The sequence below is a fragment of the Pseudophryne corroboree genome, chromosome 3 (assembly GCF_028390025.1).
Source record: "Pseudophryne corroboree isolate aPseCor3 chromosome 3, aPseCor3.hap2, whole genome shotgun sequence".
In the NCBI taxonomy this organism is placed as follows: domain Eukaryota; kingdom Metazoa; phylum Chordata; class Amphibia; order Anura; family Myobatrachidae; genus Pseudophryne; species Pseudophryne corroboree.
In genome coordinates, this window is record NC_086446.1 from 776753285 (window position 1) to 776777815 (window position 24531).

A 24531-nucleotide genomic window follows, 5' to 3' on the forward strand; every position below is an offset into this window, starting at 1 on the left:
TGTACCCTCGTATCAGGGACAGGGGGTTCCTCAGTAATATGCAAATCCTCTTTAATGGCCATAATCATGTACCGTATACCCTTAGCCACCTTTGGCTGCAATTTTGCATCTTCATAGTCGACACTAAAGTCAGTATCTGTGTCATCGATCTGGGATATGGTGCGCTTCTGTGACCCCCGAAGGACCTGGCGCCCCAGGGACAGGCATGGACTGGCTACCTGACTGATCCCTAGCTTCTGCTTTGTCTAATCTTTTATGCAATAGATTGACATATGCATTCAAGACATTCAGCATATCCACCCATTCCGGTGTCGGCGTTGCCGACGGCGACCTGACATTCAAGCACTCCCCCTCCACAGTAAGCGAGCCTTCCTCGTCAAACATGTCGACACACGCGTACCGACACACTTCACACACACACAGGGAACCCCTTTGAAGACAGTATCCCTGTCAAGGCCCTTTGGAGAGACAGAGAGAGAGTATGCCAGCACACACCCCAGCGCAACAACCCTGGAGACCAACACAAAATGTTTTCCCCCAGCCGCGCTGTACAATATGATATCCGCCAATTATGTGCTCCCCCCCTTCTCTTTTAAGCACCCTTTCACCGTGTAAGCAGGGGAGAGTCCGGGGAGCTTCCTCTCAGCAGTGCTGTGGAGAGAAAATGGCGCTGGTGAGTGCTGAGGGAGAAGCCCCGCCCCCTCGGCGGCGGGCTTCTGTCCCGCTCAAACTTAGTAAAATATGGCGGGGGCTCTTTTATATACATGTACAGAGCCCACCTGTACATGTATATAGTCTTTTTGCCATGCAGAGGTTTATATTGCCGCCCCCCCCTGCGCCCTGCACCCGTACAGTGACCGGAGTATGTGAGGTGTATGGAAGCAATGACGCACAGCTGCAGTGTTGTGCGTTACCTCAGTGAAGCTGAAGGCTTCTGCCGTCTGACGACTTCTGTACTTCTAGCTCTGTGAGGAGAACGGCGGCGCGGCTCTGGGGGTGGACGCCCAGTAAGAACCTGCATTCACCCCCTCTGGAGCTAATGGTGTCCAGTAGCCGAGGAAGCAGAGCCTATCTTTGACAAGAAGGTCTGCTCCTCTTTCCTCAGTCCCTCGATGCAGGGAGCCTGTTGCCAGCAGTGCTCCCTGTGAAAAAGTAGTAAAAGTAGAAAGAAAAAATCCAAACAAAAATGCTTCTAGGCAGAGAACTCTGGAGAGCTCTCTGCAGTGCACCCATCTTGATCTGGGCACAGTGTAAAACTGAGGTCTGGAGGAGGGGCATAGAGGGAGGAGCCAGTGCACACCCAGAGTCCAAAGCTTTCTTAAAGTGCCCTATCTCCTGCGGAGCCCGTCTATTCCCCATGGTCCTTACGGAGTCCCAGCATCCTCAAGGACGTTAGAGAAAGATTGGAGTAAAACCCCTGTCCCCTTTGTGATGGAGGTACTGGGACAATCACACCTGACTGCAGTAATTTTTGGACTGCTTCTTGCAGGGCATTGGCCTTCGACTCTATACGAGACTGGCTGGTGCAAAAAATCTTTGAGGAGGCTGCCTCCTGAATGGGAACCCATACCCCTGAGATACTACCTTCTGCACCCAAGCATCTGCTGTTGACTGTTGCCATATGTGTGCAAACAGAAGGAGTCGGCCCCAAACCCTGGAATCCTCCAGGCGGGGGCCCGTCTCTTCAGGCTGACTGTTTCTGTTCAGGTTTGGAAGCTGGCTTTTTGCTAGCCCACTGCTTCCTACCCCTAGATTTAAACTGGGGTTGCTTAGACTCCTCTTTAGCTTTCGCTTTGCCAACGAAATGAGCGAAATTTTAAACCCTTGGATTTAGGATTATAAGCAGCCGGAAATCTGACCTTCTTCGATTCAGCCTCCGATTCTAGGATATCTGATAAAGGTTTTCCAAATAATATATTACAGACAAAAGGCAATGCTTCCAATTCTTTCTTGGACTCCGCATCTGCCTTCCTGGTACGTAGCCAAACTGCTCTGCGAGCGACTACTGTCAAGGCTGAAGCTTTAGAAGCAACTGTACCCACATCAATTGCTGCTTCTTCCAAATACTGGGCAGATTGTCTTAAACGGCAAAAACGATCCTCTTGCTCCCTAGTAGGAGAAGGGATGTCATTCTCTATTTCCTCTATCCATTCGCCCATTGCCTTTGCTACCCAGGCCGAAGCCATAGCAGGTCTTACTGCTCCTACTAGAGAAAAAATATTTTTCAAAAGGCTCTCTACCCTTCTGTCTGTGACATCATTCAATGAGGTAGATGACAGTGGTAAAGCAGATTTATGCACGAGTCGCAGAACATGTGCATCTACTTTTGGAGGAACTTCTCTTTTCGAACAATCCACAGCAGGAAATGGATGATAAGAATCCCATCTCTTAGGAATCTTATACTTTTTACTGGGCGCTGCCTAAGACTCATCCATCATTTCCGTCAGCTCATCTGACGCTGGGAATTCAGCTTTCACTGATTTTGTTGTTTAAATACAGGTGCTTTAGCTTTTAACACTGTCATGGCTGGCTTCTCCGACGAGAGAACAGGCTTCACATCATTAATAAGTTCAGCTACATCTTCTGAACTAAAGCTCTGCGACTGATCATCATACGGAGTTGAATGTATTGTATCATCATCATCCGATGTATCATCTGTGTAGTCTGCCATATAGACATATCTGTCTTAGTCTTACCTGTCTCTTGGTTGCTTGTAGAGGCTACTGGAACCAAACCATAGGAAGGGAGCTGCATGTATGGGTTCATAGTGTAACTTAACCCTTGAGGTGGTGCTACCGGAGCTAACCTGTCCGCTATTGAAGATAGAGTCTTTACGAACATATTCCATGGTGGCTCTGCTGGTGGTTGAACCAACTCCTGTTTTTTACTTCGCTGAAAAGCTAAACAGTTTGCACACAAACCCTCATAAGTGACCAATTGATTTATATCAATTACCCCTGACTTACAAGATAAGCATGTTAGGGCTGTAGGAGTGCTTGATAAATTCTCCTCATCACTTTTGCCGCTCACAGACATGGTATTAACCTGTTATTGACTACACAATTTGTGACTGAAAATCACCCTATATGTCAGTATATAGAGGTGAGATCAATCTGACCACAGTGCACCTGATTTGAGGGTCAGAACAGGACTGAAATTACACAGAAAAGTCAGCACACATACTAGCAGTCAGTCACATGTTAAGGTATTAGACATTGCCATATGAGAATACAACGTCCATAACAACTTATACATAAGTAGGAAAATTGTACTTCTGTTTTAAACTGGTTCTTTTTTTCAACATAGCATGCAGAAAACACAGTAATATACAGGTCTCATATGCAATAGGTACTAAAAATTAACAATACATACTAAAAAGTAGAGAGAATTTTTAGTACTGTATACCCTGCCTCCGGAGAGCGGGATACAGGGAGACTCACCACACTTCCATATCCAAGCAAATACGCTCGGAAGACGCTGAGTGGATTCAGACGCTACTGGTGTACACTGCCGCTCTTGATAACTGATAATGGACACGGACGCTCACCAACGGACACGGACGCTGAGCGACTTCCACGTGTATGCAGACGCTAAGGCCTGCGACTCGGTCTGGGCGGGTTTATCTCCAGTGTACACAACCGCAGCGTCTAAGCTGCGACCGAGTACCCTCGTGGTAGCATCTGAGCCGGAAATGAGGTCATTTAGTTCATGAAACGAGCAACACGCGGGAACTGGCCATGAACTCGGAGGAGGGACGGCCAGGAGAGCGTCTGAATCCCCCTGTTGACTTAAACTCCCAGGATCGCGGCCTCTACCTAGTCCTGGCGCCTATGACCCCCGGAGCGTAGCGCTGTCGCACTCTAGATGTTCGGCGCATCAACACACTGTTTGTAGTCTCCACCAAATCAGTGTAGCTGTGTCCTGACCCCTCTAGTAAGAGGAAGTCCATAGACTCACCGTCTCCCCATGCTCCGGCCACAGCCTGGTTACGTCTGCTGGACCTGCTAGAATATCCGACACAGACGCCCGTCGAGAAAGCACTGATACCCGAAGGTAAGCGTTGTTGCAACCCGGTGGGGAGTTGTTGGAGCGACTCTTTCTAGAATGCGTTTAAGACGCTGTTAAGATAAGTCGCTCAAAAAAAACAATATAGTAAGTCTATAAAAATAAAATAATAAAGCTTGAGGCTGCTCTCACAGCAGCCCTGTGACCATGCGGCTTCCTGCTGCACCAAGCAAAAAACTGATCTGACTGAGTCAGTGGGCGGGACTATATAGTGGAGGCCCCAATGCATCCTGGGAGGCCAGAAAGCTTGTGACCGTGTTGGTGCCATTTTCGCTGTCGCTCGACAATATCCCAATGTTATCCCGTGGATAATCCGGTGGACCCGGCCAGAGAAATACTGGGTGCTTTTGCATGCTGGGCAGCTTTATTATTACACTGCAATTTAGAATTGAGTTTGGACACACCCCACCCAACTATAAATCATTGGAGTGCAGTTGACAACCATTCATGAGCTCTATTGGACCCGAGCCATCCTTTTTGTGTGTTTTTTTGACAAACTCCCGTCTCAGAAGAGGTTCAGAACACTGAGGGTACTCACAGGGCAGCATTGTCTAGATCACCGATTCAGAAAGACTCTCCTGGTTCAGAATCATTGGTTCTAGAAGCCTAATCATGTTGACAACTATCATAACAACCCTGGGATGAGGAGAAGCAGAAAGCGAGAGCCTGAAATGGACAATGGACCATCCGGCTTTCCTGAGACCCAACTCTTGAGTAATGTGGGGAGAAAAGAATCACCAGGAAGGATGCTCTGAAATCTATCCTGTACACTCTGTAACTGGTGTAGAGCATCCAGGGGTGAGACAGGAGTAAGATGCACTGACAGCAGTGGCAGTAACAGAGTGAAAGACCAGAGTCTGCCTCTAATACCGCATTCAGATCGCAAATGCCGGATCCCACCCGGTAAAAGAAACGGGGGGGGGGGGGGGGGCGCAGCAGCAGCAGGGGCGGGGGTAGAGGCAGCGCTGGGAGATGAGCTCATCTCCTGCGCCGCCTCTCCCTATGCTGTGAATGGGAACCGTGTCGCATCGACGCGGCTCCCATTCACACTGCACCTGACCCGGTATTCAGCCCGGGTATAATCCTTCTTTTATACCGGGTTGAATTACCGGGTCAGGCGACCCGCTAATTCCGGCAGAGTGCTTTCACATCGCACACTGACCCGTGTCGACACGGCAATATGCCGTGTCGATACCGGGTTATTTGTGCGATGTGAAAGGGGTATAAGTGGGGCAATGGAAACAGACCAGAGAAGCAGTACTAGTAATGAAAGATTATAATGCAGAGTAGGGTTTTCCGCTGTGGCTCCTATGGGTTGAATATAAGGCCCAATTCAGACCTGATCGCTCCTCAGCTGTCAGCTAACAGTATAGGACAGTGCTGGGGAACCTTAGTACTCCAGCTGTTGTTGTACTACACATACCAGCATGCCCTGCTAGTTTTGCTACTTGGCTATGCTAAAACTGTTGCAGGGCATGCTGCAATGTGTAGTTCAGCAACAGCTGGAGATCCCAAGTTCCCCATCACTGGTATAAGAATGGTCCTAGTCCCCAGTCTAAACTAACGGAGTTGCAACAATGGGATATCCCATATCCTTTATTTTCAACATGGGAACTGTTCATCCCAAAAAAGCAGGTATTGCAAGTCTAGAAGACATTGCACATCTGGGATACCCTATAGTTTGTCATGTGATGATGGCAAATCTTACAGGTTTCTTAAGTCAGTAAAAGTACCGGTGACAATTAGCTGATACAATGCATATACACGCTGCCTTTGTGCAGTAAGTACCCTCAGAGTACGTACAGAACACATGCAGATAACACAGAGGTAGTCAGGTAACTGTTTCTCTCCCTTCCTGTCCTCGCCTCCGCTGAGCCGAAACAAACTCGTTCCATCACTGACCTGTGAACTTGGCACAACAGGCGTCTCCGACCTCTGGCCTGTAGCCATGCTGGCCTGTCTCAGCACTGCAATAATTATATATATCCACCATCACCTGCTGGAGCTTTCCCACGTCCACTGTTAGAACAGACACAACAAATGAAACTTTAGAACATATCTGAAGGTAGACCGAACATTCCCACACACAAACAGGGGATGACAAAACAAATAAGACTAAGGGACAAATATATCACGCCTTGGGCAGAGATAAAGACGATGGCCAAGCCAAGCAATCCGCTTCTGTCATTTATCTACCCCAGTCTTTGAAATGACAGACGCTGATGGTTTGGGCAACTACTTCACTTTCTCTCTCCAAAGCTTGATACATCTCAACATGGATAAAACTGAACTTATTATCTTTCCCCCAGCCAGAGCAACACCCCCTACAAACATCTCTATCACTGTTGACAACACTATCATCTCCCCCGTTCCCCAACTCCGCTGCCTGGGCGTCACTCTTGACTCCTCCCTCTCCTTTGCACCCTACATCCAAGCTCTGGCGCAATCTTGTCGGTTCCAGCTACGCAACATTGCTCGCATCAGGCCATTTCTCTCCCAGAGTGCAACTAAACTTATCATCCACTCACTGGTCATCTCACGACTTGACTACTGCAATGTGCTCCTCACTGGCCTCACTTGCTCCCACATCGCTCCCCTCCAATCTGTCCTCAACTCTGCAGCTAGGCTCATCTTCCTCTCCCGCCGCTCCACTTCTGCCACTCCCCTTCAACAAAATCTACACTAGCTCCCATTCCCCTACAGAATCCTCTTCAAACTCCTCACCCTCACATACAAGGCCATCTCTAATTCCACTGCTCCCTACATCTCCAACCTCCTCTCCCTTCATACTCCCTCCCGCCCACTACGGTCGGCTGATGACCGTCGCCTCTCCTCTGCCTTGGTCACTGCTTCCCATGCACGAGTTCAGGATTTTGCCCGTGCTGCACCCCTTCAGTGGAATGCGCTCCCCCGCTCCATTAGACTCTCCCCGACCTTGCAAAGCTTCAAACGGGCATTGAAAACCCACCTATTCATCAAAGCGTACCCCTCCAATGCATAACCTAGTCCTTAGGCTGCTCCTCCATCCCCCTGCCCCATGCCTTGGACATCTCTGCTTTGCTCGCATACCACCATCAGGCTTCTACCTGCTTGCACCTCATGTCATCTGTCTGTTGCCCCTCCCCACTAGATTGTTAGCTCTTCAGAGCAGGGCCCTCTTTCCTCTTGTCTAAACCCTCTTCTTGACACATTTCACTCAGCGACCATCTTTACCTGCTTTCTGTCCTGCTGGTTAAGGCTCATCTCTATTTATGGCCGCCAGCCCCAAGTAGTACAATGATTACTCCTTCGCTACTTGCATCTAAGCTGTATTATGTTTTGAGAATTGTGTTGCTCTTTGTTACCTGCACTCCATTTTTGTTATTTATTTACTGTTATGCTAAGTTTTGTCTCCCTGTACTGTCCTTTGTACGGCGCTGCGAAACACTTGTGGCGCCCTATAAATAAAATGTAATAATAATAATAATAATAATAATAATAATAATCTCTCCTTAAACTATCATCTCCCAAAAGACTGCTGTGACCATACACACGGGAGGGGCAGACATTATTTTGGAGGTAAATGTGTCTCACCTCGGTTTTCCTTCGGGAACACGTAGAGCAGGTCTGGACTGATCACGCTGAGTACACAAGCCGGCAACGCCTCATTTACCGGTAAATCCACTGATTGCCATCCTCGTGCAGCGCAGGCTCCTACCCAAACACAGACGGCGGCTCAGTGATGCAAATACCAAACCACTGCACACACAAGACGACGGCTACTGTACGTTTGGTCTCTAATACCGGCAGACAGGAAGAGACACGTGTGTGTGTTTTGTGTAGATCAAATCAGGAATTTCAAACAATGATCACTAATTTGCTATAGACGAAGACTTTCCAAGCAACTCACACAGGGTTTGCACAACTCATTACCATTAGAGAGTATGTGGCAGAACCTGAATATTTCTAATTCATTTATTTCAACAGAATTGTCTGAGATATTTTGTTCTTTAAAATACAACACAAAAATAAGGGATGCAGCCATAAAGTTGACACTTACAATGACAACAATCATAGCTTCGACAATGAACATAAAAGAAGAATGGATACATCGCGCCCAATACGTATTTGCTGAAAATTGGAAGGCCGCCAACTCGGGATTAAACCAATTCACTTTTAGAAAAAAGGGAGAGTTATAGTGGTCTTACCTTTGTTAACTATTTTTCCATGTCCGTAGGGTCCACAGGTAATACCTTGGGGTTTAAGTGGTGGAAAGGATTGGGCACCAAACCGTTAAGCTTTTACAGCTCCTAAAATGCACTGGTCCTTCTCCCCTATACCCCGCCCATAGCCCAGGCTCTTCAGTATTGTTAACTAGCCCAATGCAGAAGTATGATAGGAAAGAAGGAAGATTTGGTACACATAAGAACACACTATCACGTACAAGATAAGAGAACCAGTAACCAAGAAAAGAAACCCATAGAAGTTAGGTGCGTCAGGGTGGGCATCCTGTGGACCCTATGGAAGATATAGAGTAAACAAAAAGGTAAGACTACCATAACTCTACTTTTCTTCTTCAGGGGTCCACAGAGAATACCTTGGGGATACCAGTTGTTCAAGGGAGGGGACGCTCCTGAGCGGATAAAAGAATCCAGCATCCAAATGAAGCATCCTGAGAGGCAAAGGTATCAAAGGCATAAAACCTGAGAAAGGTGCGGACAGAAGACTACAGGGCAGCCCTGCAGAGGTGTTCTGCAGATGCGTCACAGAGGACTACCCACGAAAGACCCGCAGAGAAAGTAGAATGAGCAGAGACTGTAGCCGGCACAGGAAGGCCAGCTTGCGTGAAGACCTGTGAGATAGTCATGCGGAGCCATCTGGCCCAAGTCTGTGTCAGCAAGTCAGCTCCTCGTGAAATCCACAGGGTACAAAGAGGAAATCTGATTTCCGTATGGAACTGGTACGAGTCACAGAGATTCAGAGGGAACGGACCACATCCATGGAGGTCTCTCCCGAGTAGAGGTTCGAGAGTGGGAAGCCAGCACCACGATATCTTTGTGGAGGTGGAAACTGTACACAACCTTGGGAAATTAGCCAGGTCGAGTTCAAAGAACCACCCTGTCCCAAGGAAAGATCAGACAAGGAGAGAGCCCCTAAATCTGACACCTATCTGGCCGATGCAATAGCCAAAAGGAAAAAGATCTTTGCTATCAGCCATCTGAGGTCCACAGATACCAGAGGTTCAAACGGTCCACTGATACCAGAGGTTCAAACGGAGGACCCTGAATGCCCGTAGAACCCCTGACCGGGAGTCAGGGAGGAATTTTTCCAGTGGATTAGCCAGCCGTGTGTTTGTAGGAAGGCAATGGGTCAGCTGAAGATAGCGGTGAAGGACCTCCGGAGAGTGTGCCAGAATCAGCAGGTCATCTAGTTATGGGAGTTTTCTGACCCCCTGACAACCAAGTTGGGTCGCCATAACAGCAATGATTTTGTTAACGACCCGAGGAGCTGTAGAAAGTCCAAAAGGCAGTGCCCAAAATTGGAAATGTTGCTGGAGTACAGCACACTGGAGAAACTGTTGATGAGAAGGCACTTTAGGCACATGTAGGTAGGTATCCTGAATGTCCAGAGACACCATAAAGTCCCCAGGCTCTAGTGCCAGGACAATGGAGCAAAGGGTTTCCATACGAAACTTGGGCATTTGGGTAAACTTTTCAGTGACTTGAGATTGAAGATAGGTCGATGAGACCCATTGGGTCTCTGAACCAAGAAAACGGGTAGAGTATAAAAACCCCTCCCCCGTTGTTTTGAAGGGACAAGGATTACCACCCCTGAGTAAAGCAGAGACCGAATGGCCTTCTGAAGGACCAGGGATTTGCTCGGGTCTGCCGTGAGAGAACACTTCTTGCACCCAAGCATCTGTGGTGGTCTGACGCCAGGACTGTGCGAACTGAAGCAGTCAGCCTCCCACCCTGGGATCCCCCAGGAGGAGGCCCACCCCGTCAGGCTGACTTGGTGGCTGGACGTCTGGTAGCCCAAGCCTGTTTAACTCGGGCTTGGAGGCCTTCGTGGAAGTCGACTGCCGAGGGAAGGACTTTCCTTTAGCTTTCCCTAGGGGGCAAAAGGACCGAGGGGAAGATGTCCGAGGCTCCGGGATAGATGCTGAGGGCAGGAAAGCAGTTTTGGAGGCTGCCAGAGTACCCACAATTTTGTCTAACTCTCCACAAAACAGGAACTCCCCAGTGTAAGGCAGTGATTCGAGGGCCTTTTTGGAGTCAGTGTCAGCATTCCATGAGCGCAGCCAGGTGATGCGGTGGACTAACACTGCGGTAGCTAACGCCTTGGAAGCTAGGAAACCAGTATCCAAAGCAGCTTCACCTAAGTAGGAGGCTGCCTCCCTAATACGCAGGATGTGGGACAGCTTGTCCCGGGTAACATAAGGAAAGACTTTCTTCCAGAGCCTCTTCCCAGGCCTCAATGGCCTTAGCCACCCGAAATAGCAGCCACAGTGGGCCATTTAATAGCTCCTGTAAGGGAATAGACAGATTTAAGACGACCATCAACCTATCTGTAGTCTCCATCAGTGAAGATGCCGACGGCATAGGCAAAGTAGAGCTTTTAACCAGGTGCACCACGTGGGAGTCCACTGTAGGGGGAACCTCCAACGTCGCACAATCACCACATGGGAAAGGGTAAAGCAGGAATTTAATACCAATTCCTTTTCTCGTAGTCCGTAGGGGATACTGGGATGGTCTTAGTACCATGGGGTATAGATGTGGTCCATAGGAGCCCGGCACTTAAAAAATTCATCAGTGTGCTGGTTCCTTCCCTCTATGCCCCTCCTGCAGACTCAGTCTAAGAAAACTGTGCCCGAGGAGTTGGACATACTGTGAGAGAAAGAAAATAGACAAGAAAAGTGGTGAGAACCGAACCAACACACAACACAAGAGGATAGCCATGCTAACCACAACCCAAAACAAGGGACAGCAACAGCAGACTCAACCAAGAAATACAGGAACAATCCTTGCAGGAAAACAAACGAAGCACAGAGGCGGGCACCCAGTATCCCCTACAAACTACGAAAAAAGGAATTATCGGTAGGTATTTAATTCCTATTTATTTAAACGTCCTATGGTATACTGGGATGGTCTTAGTACCATGGAGAAGTCCCAAAGCTCCCAGACAGGGTGGGAGAGTGCCGAGACCCCTGCAAAACCGAGTGATCAAACTGAAGGTCCTCTTTAGCCTAGGTATCAAACTTGTAAAACTTTACAAACGTGTTCAAACCAGACCAAGTAGCTGCTCGGCACAACTGTAAAGCCGAGTCACCTCAAGCAGCCGCCCATGAAGAACCCACCAACCGTGTGGAGTGAGCCTGAACATATCTCGGCAGTGGCAAGGCTGCTGAAGAGTAAGCCTGTTGCATAGTCAGACGGGGTGTGGTTCATCAAATCGACAGTATCTAGGTCGACCACTATAGGTCGACAGTCAATAGGTCGACATGGATGGAAGGTCGACAGGGTTTCTAGGTCGACATGTGCTAGGTCGACAGGTCTAAAGGTCGACATGAGGATTTTTTTTATTTTTTGGGGTGTTTTCTTCGTAGAGTGACCGGGATCCCAAATTAGTGCACCGCGTTCGCTCGCCATGCTTCGGGCATGGTGCCTTCGCTCCGCTACCGCTTCGCTCGGCACAGATTACCGTTCCAATCGTAGTCCACGTGGATTGTTAAGTATGAAAAAATTCAAAAAAAGAAAAAAAAAATGTGAAAAACTCATGTCGACCTTTAGACCTGCCGACCTAGCACATGTCGACCTAGAAACCCTGTCGACCTTCCATCCATGTCGACCTAGTGACTGTCGACCTATAGTGGTCGACCTAGATACTGTCGATCTTCAGACCGGATCCCAGTCAGACGGATCCAACGAACAATGGACTGTTTCGAAGCAGGGCATTCAATTTTGGTAGCGTCATAGAGAACAAAAAGCGAGTCAGATTTCCTGTGACGAGCCGTCCTCTTGACATAAATCTTCAAAGTCCGAACCACGTCCAGGGACTTTGGCGTCACTGACGTGTCAGAATCCATGGGAACCACTATCGGCTGATTGATGTGAAATGCCGACACCACCTTAGGCAAAAACTGTGGCCGAATCCTGAGCTCTGCTCTATCCTCGTGGAACACCAGATAAGGGCTCTTACAGGATAAGGCCCACAATTCCAATACACGCTTTGCAGAGGCCAAGGCCAATAACACGACCGTCTTCCAAGTCAAATACTTCATGTCCACCCTATGTAATGGTTCAAACTAATCAGATTGGAGAAAGGTCAGGACCAAATTGAGATCCCACGGAGCAGTGGGAGGCACAAAGGGCGGTTTAATACGAAGGTCATCCTTCAAAAACGTCTGGACTTCTGGGATCACAGCCAACTGCCGTTGGAAGAAGATAGACCAGGCCGAGACCTGAACTTTAATGGAGCCTAAACGTAGGCATATATCCAAACCTGCCTGCAGGAAGAGTAAGAACTGGCCAAGATGAAAATCTACAGTAGAATACTGTTGACCCTCACACCAAGAAACATATTTCTTCCATACTGTATGCGGTGGTAATGTTTAGATGTTACCACCTTCCTGGCCTGGACCATAGTCGAGATAACCTTGGCGGGAAGCCCTTTCCTGGCTAAACCTCCATGCCGTCAAACGAAGCAGCGGTAAGTCTGGATAGACGAACGGCCCTTGCTGAAAAATATCTTCTTGAAGCGGCAGAGGCCAGGGCTCCTCGAGGGACATGGCCAGGAGGTCCGCATACCAAGCCCTGGGAGGCCAATACGGGGCAATGAAAATTGCTTGAACGCTTTCCAGTTTTAGTCTTTGAGAGGAAGTGGAGGAAACAGATAGACAAACTGGTAAACCCACAGCGCCGTCAGAGCGTCCACCGCTGCAGCCTTTGGATCCCTCGTTCTGGAGCAGTAACGACGTAGCTTCTTGTTGAGGCGAGAAGCCATCATGTCGATCAGCGGGCAGCCCCACTGTTGAAACACCTGCAGGTGATCATGTCTACTGAGGAAGTCCGCTTCCCAATTGTCCACTCCCGGTATGAATTTGGACGACATGGCCCTGTCGTTGCGTTCCACCCAGAGGAGTATCCTGGACACTTATCGCATTGCGGCACTGCTTCTTGTTCCTCCCTGTCGGTTTATGTACGCCACCACCGTGGTGTTGTCCGACTGGACCTGTATGGCCTGATATTGAAGGAGGTAAGAGGTTTGCAGAAGGGCATTGTAAATCACCCGGAGTTCAAGAATGTTTATTGGAAGAGAAGCCTCTTTGGGCGACCACCTTCCCTGAAACTGAACCCCTTGCATAACTGCCCCCCAACCGCAGAGGCTCGCATCCGTTGTCAACAGAATCCATCACTGAATTCCGAACCGTTGGGCCTCCACTAGGTGGGAGATCTGTAACCACCATAGAAGGGAAATCCTTGCCTTTGGGGAAAGGGATATCCTCTGGTGCATGTGGAGATATGACCCTGACCACTTGTCCAGCAGGTCTAGCTGGAACGGATGGGCATGGTATCTTCCGTATTGAATAGCCCCGTAGGAGGCCACCATCTTGCCTAGTAGGCGGATGCAATGATGCACAGAGATCTTGTGTTGTTTCAGAACGGAGCGGACCATAGACTGGATTGTCAAGGCTTTGTCCATAGGAAGGAACACTTTCTGAGACACCGTGTCACGTATCATCCCCAGGAACTGTAGTCTCTGCGGAGGTTCCAGGTGTGATTTTTGTAGATTGAGAATCCACCCGTGACTTTTGAGAAGTCGCGTAGTCGGGTTGATGCTTTCCAACAACCAAGCCCTGGACACAACTTTTTTGAGGAGATCGTCCAAGTACGGGACGACGTTCACCCCCAACACGCAGAGTTGCAACATCATCTCCACCATAACCTTCGTGAACACTCTCGGTGGAGAGACCAAAAGGCAAGGCAACGGAACTGGAAGTGGCTGTCCTGCAGCACAAATCTGAGGTAAGCCTGATGAGGCAGCCAGATCGGGATGTGAAGGTACGCATCCTTGATATCCAGGGATACCAGGAACTCCCCTTCCTCTTGGCCGGAGAACACCGCTCTCAGAGATTCGATTTTGAACTTGAACATGCATAGGTACGGGTTCAGAGATTTGAGGTTCAAGATCAGTCGTACCGAACCGTCCAGCTTCGGTACCACGAACAGGCTTGAATAAAATCCTTTGTTTCGAAGTAGAGGAGGGACTGGGACAATAACCTGCGTTAACAGAAGTTTGTGTATGGCGTCCTGCAAGGTAACTCTTGCCACAGGTTAAACTGGTAAGCCCGACCCCGGAGGGAGTGTTTGAAACTCTAACAGGTATCTTTGTGAGATTAGGTCTCTCACCCAAGGATCCCGACAAGCCTCCGACCAAACCTGTTGGAAATATTGAAGTCGAGCACCCACCTAAAAGTCCCCCTGCAGCTGGGGCCAACCGTCACGCGGAGGGCTTCGTTGAGGAAGAACCTGAATTCTGCTCCAGTGGCCCAGCAGCCGCTGGTCTGCAAGGTTTACCTCAATTTCTTCTAGCTTCATTTGAGGCACCCCTGGCCCTGCCTCTGAATTGGGCCACACAAAAGGACTGTAGAGAGGGGCCGGGGTAAGCCCGTCTAGCCGGAGGAGCCGCAGACGGCAGATAGGTGGACTTACCAGCCATTGCTTGTGAAATCCACTTGTTTAGTTCCTCACCAAACAGAGCCTCCCCCGTGAAGGGAAGATTTTCCACGACCCTTTTGGACTCGGCATCCGCTGTCCACTGTTGCAGCCATAGCGCCCTGCTGGCCGACACAGCCATAGTCGTGGTGCATGAATTGATTAGGCCAATCTCCCTTGATTGCCTCACTCATGAAGTTAGCAGAATCCTGAATATGTTGTAGGAGCGTCAGAAGTTTATCCTGAGCCATAGTGTCAAAACCCTCTATCACATTAGCAGACCATTTAATAATGGCCCTAGGAGATCCAACCACAAGCAATGGTGGGTCTTTGTGTGACTCCCACTGCAGTGTAAATGGATTTGAGTGTAGTCTCAATCTTACGATGAACAGGGTCTTTTAAGGAGATAGCACCAGGTGCAGGAAGTACAATTTTACGTGACAGCATGGACACGGAGGTATCCACAGCTGGAGGATTCTCCCACACCTTCCTATCCTCAGGGGAGGAAGGGAAGGTTAGCAACTGCTTAAGAGTTTGAAACTTCTTAGTCAGGATTAACCCACGTGTCTTTAAAAAGTGTTTAATTCCTTAGACAGGAAAGGTGGCAGTCGACTTTTGTTTTACAATAAAAAACAAGCCCTCATCAGGTTCTGCCTCTTTATCAGGGATGTTTAGGACCTCCCTAATAGAATAGATAAGTGCTTCCACACCCTGAGACAGAGTACTGTCTTCTTTATCTCTACTTCCCCTTACTCAAAATCTGGCATCTCATTATCATAGTGTTCACCCTAGGAATTTTTGAGGGCAGGGTGCCAGTCTGTGGGGGCACTTGTGCACGCGTCTGACGGCGTCACTTAAGGGGGCGTGGGCGGGCGGTGGCGTCACTAAAGGGGGCGTGGGCGGGCGGTGGAGTCACTAAAGGGGGCGTGGGCGGGCGGTGGCGTCACTAAAGGGGGCGTGGGCGGGCGGCGTCGTCACTAAAGGGGGCGTGGGCGGGCGGCGTCTCTAAAAAGGACGTGGGCGGGCGGCGGCGTCTCTAAAGGGGGCGTGGGCGGGCGACGGCGTCACTAAAGGGGGCGTGGGCGGGCGGCGGCGTCACTAAAGGGGGCATGGGCGGGCGGCAGCGTCACTAAAGGGGGCGTGGGCGGGCAGCGTCACTAAAGGGGGAGTGGGCGGGCGGCGGCATCACTAAAGGGGGCGAGGGCGGCGTCACTAAAAGGGACGTGGGCGGCGTCACTAAAGGGGGCGTGGGCGGCGTCACTAAAGGGGGCGTGCCTAGCACCTACGGAGGTGCTGGGCTTCCCCCAAGCGCTCTCCCGTAGCGTGAATGGATGCTGTGCGCATGGCATCTATACACGCTGGGAGAGCAGGAAGCGGGCAGGCTGTTAAGCAGGGCGCCGCAGAAAGGGCAGGGCGGATTTTGCCTTAATAAAATCGGACAGGGCGCGGCGCCCTGCTAAAGCAGCCTGGCGTAAACAATATTATCAGACTGGAGCACAAGGGGCAATGTGCGTTTCTGAGAAACCATCATAGGGTGTTGAGAGGCAGGTCTGAGATCAGAAGTCTGAACCAGAAAATCATCCACAGATTTTTTAAACACTTGTCTTTCCTGCCTGGCAGTAGCCAGATCAGAGGATATGTAAGACATCATCCCTTTAATTAAATACAGCCATTCTGGTTCCTGTGTGCTGCTTCCCCGTGAAGGGAGACGGCACTGAGTACATAACAGAGACCCCCCTGGGGTGGGGGAAAACTTTGTGCTACAGGACTGACATAACTTTCTTGCCAGACATGTTTATACAGCAGAACACACACACACACACACACACACACACATACACACACACACACACACACACGAGCAGTGAAATATACACAGTAACCCAGTTTACAGCCTGGATGGAGAGAAACAGAGAAGCAGATAAACCAGCACACTCCTGCCTCAATCAGCCAAAGCAGAAACTAGAACCTTAGATAACTAGAACCTTAGTTTTTACAGAAAATATATTGCTCCCCCCCTTCTAAACCCCCCCCTGGTACCAGCATAAGGGGTTTTGAGGGTCCTTCCCTGCATGCAGCCTGTAGTGTGATGCAGCAGGAAATGGCGCCTCTGGGACACTGGTCCCGCTCTCAGGGAAGCCCCGCAGCCGTAATGGCACGCGGTCCTTGTACATTATTATACTGGCAACTCTAAGTTACAGAAAACGGGGTTAAAACCCCTTTGCTGTGTCAGTGCCAGTGTGGGTATATGCAGCAGGCACCGCAGCGCCGAGTGCCTGCTGCGCCCTTATGCTGCCATGTGAACCGGGGACCCGCTAACTGGGACCCCGATTCAGTACTCACCACACCAGCGTCTTCAGCTCTGTTAGGGGTGGCAGCATGCTGTAGGCGTGCACGCACACCCTGGGGGCAAGCGAAACAACACCTCAGGAGCTTTGTCCTGTCAGTGGGGATCCGGGCCATTAACCCTGTAAGAGGTTGGTCCGGTCCCCCCTCTAAGTCCCACGACGCAGGCAGACTGATGCCAGCCAGCGCTGCCTGAAAATAAACTAAAATAAAGTTTTGAAGAAAACTCTCTGGAGCGCCAGAGAATGCACCCGGCTCCTTGGGCACATTTTTCTAAACGGAGTCTGCAGGAGGGGCATAAGAGGGGAGGAGCCAGCACACTCTGAAGTATTTTTATAGTGCCAGGCTCCTATGGACCCGATCTATATCCCATGGTACTAAGACCATCCCAGTATCCCCTAGGACGTTAGAGAAATAGAAGCTAAGCTTTAAGGTATCTGAAACTTCTTACTAGGGGTATTCCATGCTTCACACATGAAGTGAGTGAGCTGATCTGACTGAGGAAATTAATCTTTTACCTCCTTTTGGCGTTTAAATAGAGGCGTTTTTGTTTTAGGAGCTGGCTAATCCTCTTCTATCTTCAAAATAGACCTGACTGCCCGCACTAGGGCGGGTACACCCACATTAGAAATACACTCCTCCTGCCCTGAATGGGACTCAGGGAGAGAGACATCTGCCTCATCTGTGTCCCCAGATGATATGTCAGAATCTGAAAGCTGTGCAGACTCTGAGGATGGTACTGTACGTCTATGTGCTATGGTGGCTAAGGGTCTGTCACCCTGTAACATTTGCTGAAAGGCGACAGAAGTGTGAGCCAGCTTCTGGACTGAATGAGAGAGTACAGCATAGAGAGGACTGGCAAAGCAGGATGTAACTGCTGTGGGAACCCCCATAGAGGGAGGCAAAGTGAAGCTGCTAAGCGATCCGCTATTTGTGCCAGAACCTGAGTCAGGGCCAAAACCAGTGTCAGGGGTCCTGAGCAGGGGCCGGCGGGGCCGACTGGTTAGGTGGAATATAGCAAGTTGCACACAGAGCATCTTGTACAATGTCCTGAGCGGAAAATCCCACTGAACAGGACTTGCATGAGATCAGCATCCTCCTGGTTACCCTTGAGCTTGTTAGACATAGCAGCACTGTTGTTAGACATAGCACACTATAATACAATAATCAGTGTGCAGCATGTATAGCAATGTGACAACCTACACAAATACTTGTAAATGTGGAGTACAGTGAACTCCTAAACACCTGTTTCTTAGGGTTATAAGAAGACTAGGGATAGGTAAAAGCTAACAGAGAAGTCAGACAGCAAAGCTAGCACAAGTCACATACAATGCAGAATTAATATACAACTGCAATGGGCACTAAAATCAACTACTCAGACCGCAGTGGTAGGATTCAGCGTTGTATAACCTGGCCCTTTGGAGAGGTATACAGGGAGACTGGACCCAGCGTTCCCGGAGACCTGCAGCTGAAGCTCTATTGTTAAAGGCCACAAAGCGTCTCGGTGGAGCAGCTCAGAGGAGGGAAGCCGCTATGGAATAACGCCCTGAGCTGGGGGAGGGGCCGACGGGAGAGAGCGGACCTCCCCTAGGCTGACGTTATGCTCCATGTGGCCTCTACAAACGCCAGTATTATAATTGCCCTGGTGGACTAATGGGATCCCGAAGTACAGCGGCCCACATCAGCACCTCTTGTCAGCCTCCAAGACCGGAGGTGAGACTGCACAAAAGACGCAAATCCCTGCAGAGACCCGCCTTACCTGTCCCCCTGAGCTACGGCTGCAGTCTGAGATCCTGAGGGAGCTGGCTACCAGGGCTCTGTGGTGCCCGGTGGAATTACAAGACCAGTTACTGCTGTTGCGGCGCTAGCAGGGAGTTGAAGGAGCAGCCGCGCGGGCGTCCTTAGGACTGCCTAGCACTGCTTTCTCTAATGAAGTAAAATTAATAAAAAAACAAAAACAAAGTAAGAGCTTGGAGCTGCCCACTGTTAATAGGTGCATCCGGCTCCTGCCAGCACCAAAACGAAACTCAAAACGGATAGCCTAGGCTGGCGGCGGGGAGGACTGGAGCATCCTGGGAGCTCTAAAAGCTTTGTTTGGTGCCCGGTCCTATCCAACCACCAACAACCCAAAGTCTTCCCTGTGGACCCTTACAAAATAAGTTTGTGCCAACACACCAACCAGAAAGTCCAACTATCCATATATGTGTATATTTAAACTGTAGTGAACACAACAGAGGAGCCAGAGAAAAGGCCTTAGTGTAAAGAGATTACTCCAGTCACTGTGGGTTTCGAAGGATTAATTAGAACCAAATGAAAGTCATCCATTTGGATGGGGTAATTAGTGGGATAGTCTGTGCACTACTGTACTGTAGTTAACACTTCATTAAAACTTTAAAGGCATTGGGACTAGTTTACGAACATGGGACAAATACCGTATGTAGAAACCATCAAATAAATCAGCTATATGCCTGGACCTGTTTAGAACAAGACAAATTAAATGTTAAGTCTAGAATACGACTGCATGTGTCAATGACTAGTTAGCGGAGCTCAGTAGGCGTAAACGTCTTACACCAATGGCATTGATCAGCTTACCTGACGAGCCCAGGGCATCAGATGGCTTCTTTGCGGAATCACTAAAGCTGACCGTCTCTCCAGCTACTGAGGGTACATCTTCTTTTGCTGGCAAAGACTTATATGAGGGCAATTCTTTTTCAGTCGATGAGGTAGAATTAGTAGAAGTTGATAGGCTACATTTAGCCGTGTATAGTTCTCTGGGAAGTGATGTAGGAGCTTTTGGGAAGCGCAATTCTTTGAGGACTGGTGGAGACGATATGGGGGAACGCAACACTCCAGGGCTTAATGGTGTAGATCTATCAAATGAAGGATCTCTAGGAAGTGGTGGAGAAGCAACGAGAGATTGCCTGTTTGACAAAGTAGAGCTAGGTGCGCGTAAACCACTGTTAGCTGAAGCAGCTGAATACAGGGAATGTAATTTCCTACAAACTGGAGGAGAAACAACTGGCGAGTTAGAAGATGATGTCGGAGCTGCTTTAGTAGAAAGCAATTCTCTTTGAAACGATAAAGTAGATTTACTGGAGGACAATTCACGGTCATCTGGTAAAGTGCAGTTAGTGGGACTCGGTTCTGCAGATGACTTGATACTGGTAGTGCGGTGCGACTCCTCAGCTAAAGCCACCTTTTCCACAAGAGAATAATCAGGGGAATGCAATTTCATATTCCGGGTTATTAAGGGATCTATGGGAGACTTGAGGAGGTCATTAACCTTATCTGTCCTCTGCTGTACTTGGGACAAATTTGTTCCCATTGCGGTGCTGTCCATCTTACTATCATCTCGCGCAGCAACTCCCGCCGCAATAAGCACATCAGCAACAACTGCAGCAGAATCGCATGTGACCAGCTCAACGCGGTACGTCTGTTTAGTGCGGCCAACGGCGGTCGCCTGCAGTTTTTTTCCAACAGCAGATTTCTGAAATGTTTCAGCAGCTTGTTTATCCCACTGATCTCCCAGAGGCTTCACACCTGTACAGAGAAGAGGATTAGAAGACTAATAAAAACATGAAAGTATTAAGGAATCATTTTTTAAACTCCAAAATTTTCCTAATTCTTTTTTGCAGATAAAGGTTTCAGACACATACATCGCACATTGGGGGTCATTCCGAGTTGTTCGCTCGCTAGCTGATTTTAGCAGCATTGCACACGCTAGGCCGCCGCCCTCTGGGAGTGTATCTTAGCTTAGCAGAATTGCGAACGAAAGATTAGCAGAATTTCTCCTTCATCCACTAGGGGCCACTGGAGCGTAGTTACAATGGGGAAATAGTAGGCAGTAATTGGGAGCTGGCACTTTAAAACTCTAACACTGTGGCTAGCTCCTCTCCTACTATCTCCCCTCCAAGCCAGTCTTAGTTTAGTGCCCGAGGTGAGCTGGTCACTTGGGTTTAGCTGAAGAATTTTTTTCTTTTTTCTTTATTATTTTATTTTTCTTTCACACACACACACACACACACACAGACTGGCAGCTCTGCCACTGCCAGTCTGCACCACGGGAGCTGCCGGCGGGGTCCCATCGCAGCTGCGTGCGGCTCGGGATGGGCCCCGGCTGAGGGAGACACTGAGCTCTCCTGAGCTGGCCGGACAACGCTGCGTGCGGCGCATGTCGGGGCCACTCCTCCAGCAGAAGATTCCGGCAGCACGGCAGCGGTATCAGCGGCCGGACACCGCTGCGTGCGCCGTGTGTCGGGGCCACCCTCCACCACTGAGAAGGTGAGTGTGTGCATTCTTCCCCCCAGAATGTTGGGATGACGGGGTGGCAGGAGGGTTTTGAATAGAATTAAGTTTATTAACTTGATGGTGGTGACTGACTGACACAGCGCAGCGCTCCCGCCCCCCTCCCTGCTCGGATCTCCGCCAGCGCGGCTCACAGAGCCGCTACGGGGATCCGGCAAAAGGGCGCACAGCATCTTTGAATTTGGCGCCGTTGAGGAGGGGGGCGGGGCTTAGTCCCGCTCTGCGCGCCCGGAAGTAGCGCGCGCTGGGGACCATTTCCGTACAGCAGCAGCGCGGGACGGAAGCCACGAGGACAGTGAGCAGTTACAGTGGGGAAGGGGGGCACTGCAGGCACAATATATAACTTACTTTCAGCCTGTCACTGCACAGAGTATCGTGCAGGACAGATCGGGCTGCTGTGGCTGCGTTTTTTCCCTGCCCCCCCCCCCCCCCCCTTCCATTCTGCCTATAGCTGTTTTACCTGTGGGGGAAGGGTCTCAAGTGTAGGTGCTGCCATGGCCAGTAAAGGCTCCAAGGCAACACAAAGCAGGGTCAGGTTTTAGGTGAGGAGTCACAGCCATCGGCTCAGCCCTCCTCAGAACCCCAGAGCGCCCCGACATGGACGACACAACTCACAGAGGTTATGTCCCTGCTGACTGGGGAACTTAAAGCCTCTCGGGAAGATAGGGAGGCGGCCCGGTTCCGACAGCTTGTCCCGGTACCGGCGCCAGAACCTGCATGGGCTGTCTCATTGGCAAAGTCAGTGGAAGGACTATCCAGGGCTGTAATCCCTTCCCAAGCCCCGTCCTTTAGCCCCCCTCAACAGGCTTCAAAAAAGAGATTGCTAGCCTCTGTGTTGCAGGACTTTGACGATGATATGCCTCAATTAGATGAGGCGGGGGTAGATGTACAGGATATACAGGATGTGGATATCCAGGATACGGAGGACGATCAGGTATATGGGGACTCTGAACCAGTACCTCAGGGTATAGAGGCTCTTATTACTGCTATTCACTCAGTATTACAGGTGAAGGAGACGGAGGACACCATACGCCATTCAAGGTTTGGCACCAACCAATACCTGCCGGTGACCTTTCCAGTTTCGGAGGAGCTGGATGCGCTCATAACGACAGCCTGGAGGCATCCAGACGCAAAATTTCAGGTATCAAGAAAACTGTTGTCTTCCTATCCTTTTCCCGCAGATAGCAGAACACGTTATGAGACCTCTCCGATTGTGGATCCTTCGGTGTCTCATCTGTCCAAAAAGACGGTCCTGCCTGTTCCGGGGGCAACTTCACTTAAGGAGGCGTCAGATAGGAAGTTGGAATCTACCTTAAAGAATATTTACTCTGCGGCAGGGGTATTACATCGCCCGGCGCAGGTAGGTTGTTGAGTCAATAAGGCGATAGAAGCTTGGGCGGAACATTTGTCCTCTGGAATTCGTGACGAATTACCAGCGGATCAATTGATAGAGTTGGCAGAACACATCCGTGAATCAGCCCTTTATCTTTGCGAAGCGTCCAAGGACATAGGTGTTCTTGGAGCTAGAATTTCCGCTTTAGCAATTGCGGCCTGCAGAGCTCTATGGCTCCGGCATTGGCAGGCGTATACGGAATCCAAAAGGGCGGCAGAGGCGTTGCCCTTTACGGGTGAGTTTCTGTTTGGTAAGGATCTGGATGCCTGGATCTCTACGGATCTCTACGGCCACCTGCTGCTCCAGCCGCTCGCAGGCCATATAGGGATCCCTCTTTTCGAACCTTTCGTGCCCCTTCCAGGTTTCGAGGACAGGCCAGGGGTGGAGCTTCTACCTTCCGTGGCCATAGAGGTAGAGGCGGCGGCAGGGGTAGAGGTTCCGCAGCCTCAGCCCAGTCAGACGTTAAGTCCTCTACCACTGCCACCGCATGACGGGCTTCCCTCCCACCTGGGAGATCACAGGGTGGGAGCTCGTCTGTGGGATTTCAAGGTGGTCTGGATACAGTCCTGCCCAGACGCTTGGGTCCGGGATCTAATCACTTGCGGTTACAAGCTCGTTTTTCAGGAACAACCGCCCCAGCGGTTTTTTCCCACGGGTTTGCCAGTTTCCGACAACCGGGGAGTTGCCTTACAAGCAGCGGTCCAGAAGCTTCTATCCGCAAGGGTAGTGATCCCTGTTCCCTCGCATCATCGGAAACAGGGCTATTACTCAAGCCTGTTTCTAGTACCGAAGCCGGACGGCTCGGTCAGACCAATCCTGAACTTGAAAGATCTCAATCCGTATTTGAAGGTATTCAAGTTCAAGATGGAGTCCCTCCAGTCTGTTATTGCGGGGTTGGAAAAAAACGAGTTTCTGGCATCCTTAGACATCAAGGATGCATACTAACATTTTCCCATTTGGCCTCCTCATCAGGCTTTTCTCCGGTTCGCAATACAGGACGCTCATTTACAGTTCCAGGCCCTTCCTTTCGGTCTCTAATCTGCTCCCAGAGTGTTCACAAAGGTCATGGCGGTCATGATGGCCCTACTTCGGAAGCAGGGTGTGACAATTGTTCCCTATCTGGACGATCTGCTAATAAAAGCAAGCTCAGCAGAACGGTTACTTCAGAATATCCGGATGACACAGGACCTTCTGATTCGACACGGGTGGATCCTGAATTTCCCGAAGTCTCACTTATGCCCCTCACAACGGCTGTTGTTTCTGGGAATGATTCTCGACACAGTCCATCAGAGGGTTTTCCTTCCGCAGGACAAGATACGGTCTCTGCAGACACTGTTAAGATTGGTTCTTCAACACCGTCGGGTGTCAGTGTATCTGTGCATTCGCCTGCTGGGAAAGATGGTAGCAGCGTTCGAGGCTCTTCCGTACGGTCGCTTCCACTCTCGACCGTTTCAGCCGTGTCTTCTAAATTAGTGGTCAGGATCTCATCTGTTCCTTCATCAGCGGGTGACGCTATCTCCAAAGGCACGGTCGTCGCTGCTCTGGTGGCTCCAGTCGACCCATCTGGGATTGGACTCTCCTCACCACGGACGCTAGTCTGCGAGGCAGTGACCCTGGAACATCGGTTTCAGGGGCGCTGGTCAATCCACGAATCCGCTCTCCCCATAAACATTCTCGAACTAAGGCGGTGTACAACGCCCTACTTCAGGCACATCACCTACTGCGCGG

The 24531-nt window shown here is 50.0% G+C and overlaps 1 protein-coding gene across 3 annotated transcripts in view; it reads right to left on the bottom strand.

Annotated features, from left to right (window-relative positions):
* The window catches only part of TDRD1 (tudor domain containing 1), a 522012-nt gene that overhangs the window by 46510 nt on the left and 450971 nt on the right, over positions 1–24531 (bottom strand). For all 3 annotated transcript variants that reach the window (XM_063962552.1, XM_063962550.1, XM_063962551.1), the window contains 3 exons: positions 19698–20645; positions 7639–7758; positions 5968–6084 (listed from right to left, as the gene is read on the bottom strand). In XM_063962552.1, the coding sequence (XP_063818622.1) occupies positions 5968–6084; positions 7639–7758; positions 19698–20645 (1185 nt within the window). The remainder of the gene's footprint in view (positions 1–5967; positions 6085–7638; positions 7759–19697; positions 20646–24531) is intronic.